Here is a 2,145-nt window from a genome sequence, read left to right as displayed (position 1 = left end):
TGTCCCTCAGGGTCCAAGGTGCTGCAGGCCTGGTCCCCTGTCACGAGGTTCTCTCCAGAGCTGACCTAACACTGTGTCTTGTCTTTGAACTTGCAAACTGCGATCCCAATAAACCCCCATTCTTCATAAAGCACCCAGCTGCGGGCACTTCACCATGATAACAGAAAACAGCTTCATAAACACAATACTTTATTTCTTTGTATTCTCATTCACAAGCGTTTAACTCTTGAGAAAATGAAGTCCCGGCCTAGGAAGGAACAGAGCAGTCCCAGGGACCAGTTCTCCAGCCTCAGCCTGCTGCACCTGCCACTTCTCAGGCCGGCTTCGCAAGAGGGCTGCACCTCTGGAGCAAAGAGAGAATCGGGGTTCCTGCTGGGTGGAGACAAGGAGTCGGGGAAGGTGCTGGGCCATGGGGAACATCTGGGGTGTGCAGCCAGGGAGCCAGGGACTGAGGGACAGCCTTGGTATCTATCACCCACCCGCTGGAGAAGGGCCAGCAGGAAGCGCCCCTACTAACAGCTCAAGAACCACCCTGGGGCTCAGAAACAATCTTATCCAAATGTCCCCTTACACGAGTGTGTCAGCGGGTGTCTCAACGCCCAGCTGGGGGCCCCTCAGACCTCCCTCCTCTCACTGTCCCCGGGGCACATCTGTGCCACCCGCTGGACAAGTTCTGCCCACTCGCAGCGGGTCCAGCGGGTTCCCCGCCCGGGCACAGGCCGTCCTTGGCGCACGCACGGCTGGGCGCGCGGTGTCCGCGCGACGCGGCAGGTGCGGCCCCTCACCTCAGTCCAGCGTCTGCCAGGGTTCCACACACTGGCGCCGGCACGCGTAGAAGCAGCACTTCTTGGCCCCCTTGCAGCTTTGGTCGTGCCGACACGAAGGGAACAGGGTGAATGGACACTCGGGATGGAATTCCGGACAAAACCCGGGCTTCGGGTTAACTGCAGGAAAACAGGGCGAGGTGAGGCGGGGCGGTGGGGTGTGGACTCCGGGACGAAGCAGCCCCCCGGGGGCGCCCCAAACCCTACGTGGCCTAGCTGCTCTCATGATCCCAGGCTGGGCGCTGTGGAGGCAGAGAAGGACACCCACGGTGACCAGGGAGAGGCAGCGCAGCTTCATGGCGCAGGTGAAACCAGAGCTATGGCCCAACGGTCCATCTGGCCTCAGGGGCTCCCGGGCCAGAGGAAGTGCCCGCCTTTGAGCCGGAAATACCTGCTGTTCATTCTCCAGGCCAACCAGGAAGAGACCCTGGGAAATGGCCCCAGGGTGGGCTGCTCCGTGGACTAGCTTGTTCCTGCGGCATGCAGTGAATTTTGAGGCTATCATAGGTTGATTTTAAACAATTGATTTAACAAGATTTAACAACAATTTAAACAAGTGATTTCATATTTATTCTTTAATAATTCACCTTTGATGTAGCAGAGAGACACCTTTAAAACATCATTTAAAATTGAATCACCTACACAGAATTGTAAATATCAAATTGCATTGAAAGATTACGATAAGTAGCTCCTTAGTTTTTAAATTTTTATTTTCCTGATTTGAACCCAAGTATCATATTAGCAACGATTCCTCTTCCCCACCCCCAAAGATCACTATTCCATTACCTGAATAATAGAGGCTGTGGATATTTTTAATTAAACCTTTCAAAAGCTCACAAAATTTATATGATTATATGTAGTATTTTTGAAATACATAGCAAAAGGACTAAATCCAATGAATTAATGCATCTTACCTCAAAATATTTTCTTAAATTGTGTTGAGAGAACTTAAAAATCTACTTTCAGCATTTTTGTAGAAAATTGTGGTGTTAATTTTACTCATATTATACATCTCTTAAATATATTCCTTCTCTGCATTTTTAAAAAAAGGTTTATTTATTTTTATTGGAAATGCAGACTTACAGAGAGAATAGACAGATCTTCTATCTGTTGGTTCATTCCTCAAGTGGCCACAAAGGCCAGAGCTGAGCCAATCCAAAGCCAGGAGCCAGAAGCATCTTTGGGGTCTCTCACATGGGTACAGGGTTCCAAGGCTTTGGCCCGTCCTCTCCTGCCTTCCCAGGTTACAAGCAGGGAGGTGAAACAGCTGGGACATGAAGTGGTACCCAGAGAGGATCCTGGTGCCTGTAGATGGAGGATA

The 2,145-nt window shown here is 50.6% G+C and overlaps 1 protein-coding gene across 1 annotated transcript; it reads right to left on the bottom strand.

Annotated features, from left to right (window-relative positions):
- Nucleotides 1-265: 265 nt before the first annotated feature.
- LOC101519272 (WAP four-disulfide core domain protein 15A-like) lies at nt 266-1,255 on the bottom strand. Its single transcript, XM_036497193.2, has 3 exons — nt 1,027-1,255; nt 786-933; nt 266-343 (listed from the first exon to the last, which is right to left on the bottom strand). The coding sequence occupies exons 1-2, from the start codon at nt 1,120-1,122 to the stop codon at nt 787-789; spliced, it is 243 nt and encodes an 80-aa protein (XP_036353086.1). The 5' UTR covers nt 1,123-1,255; the 3' UTR covers nt 266-343; nt 786.
- Between the last annotated feature and the right edge of the window lie 890 nt (nt 1,256-2,145).

Source organism: Ochotona princeps, chromosome 22 (genome assembly GCF_030435755.1).
Source record: "Ochotona princeps isolate mOchPri1 chromosome 22, mOchPri1.hap1, whole genome shotgun sequence".
In the NCBI taxonomy this organism is placed as follows: domain Eukaryota; kingdom Metazoa; phylum Chordata; class Mammalia; order Lagomorpha; family Ochotonidae; genus Ochotona; species Ochotona princeps.
The sequence above is the reverse complement of the archived record's forward strand: the minus strand, read 5'-3'. Positions and strand labels throughout refer to the sequence as shown.

Coding starts and splice junctions, on each gene's coding strand:
- LOC101519272 (XM_036497193.2), bottom strand. CDS start 1,122: ATGAAGCTGCGCTGCCTCTCCCTGGTCACCGTGGGTGTCCTTCTCTGC. Junction 934..1,026: donor GAGCAGCTAGGCCACGTAGG/GTTTGGGGCGCC, acceptor GTTAACCCGAAG/CCCGGGTTTTGTCCGGAATT.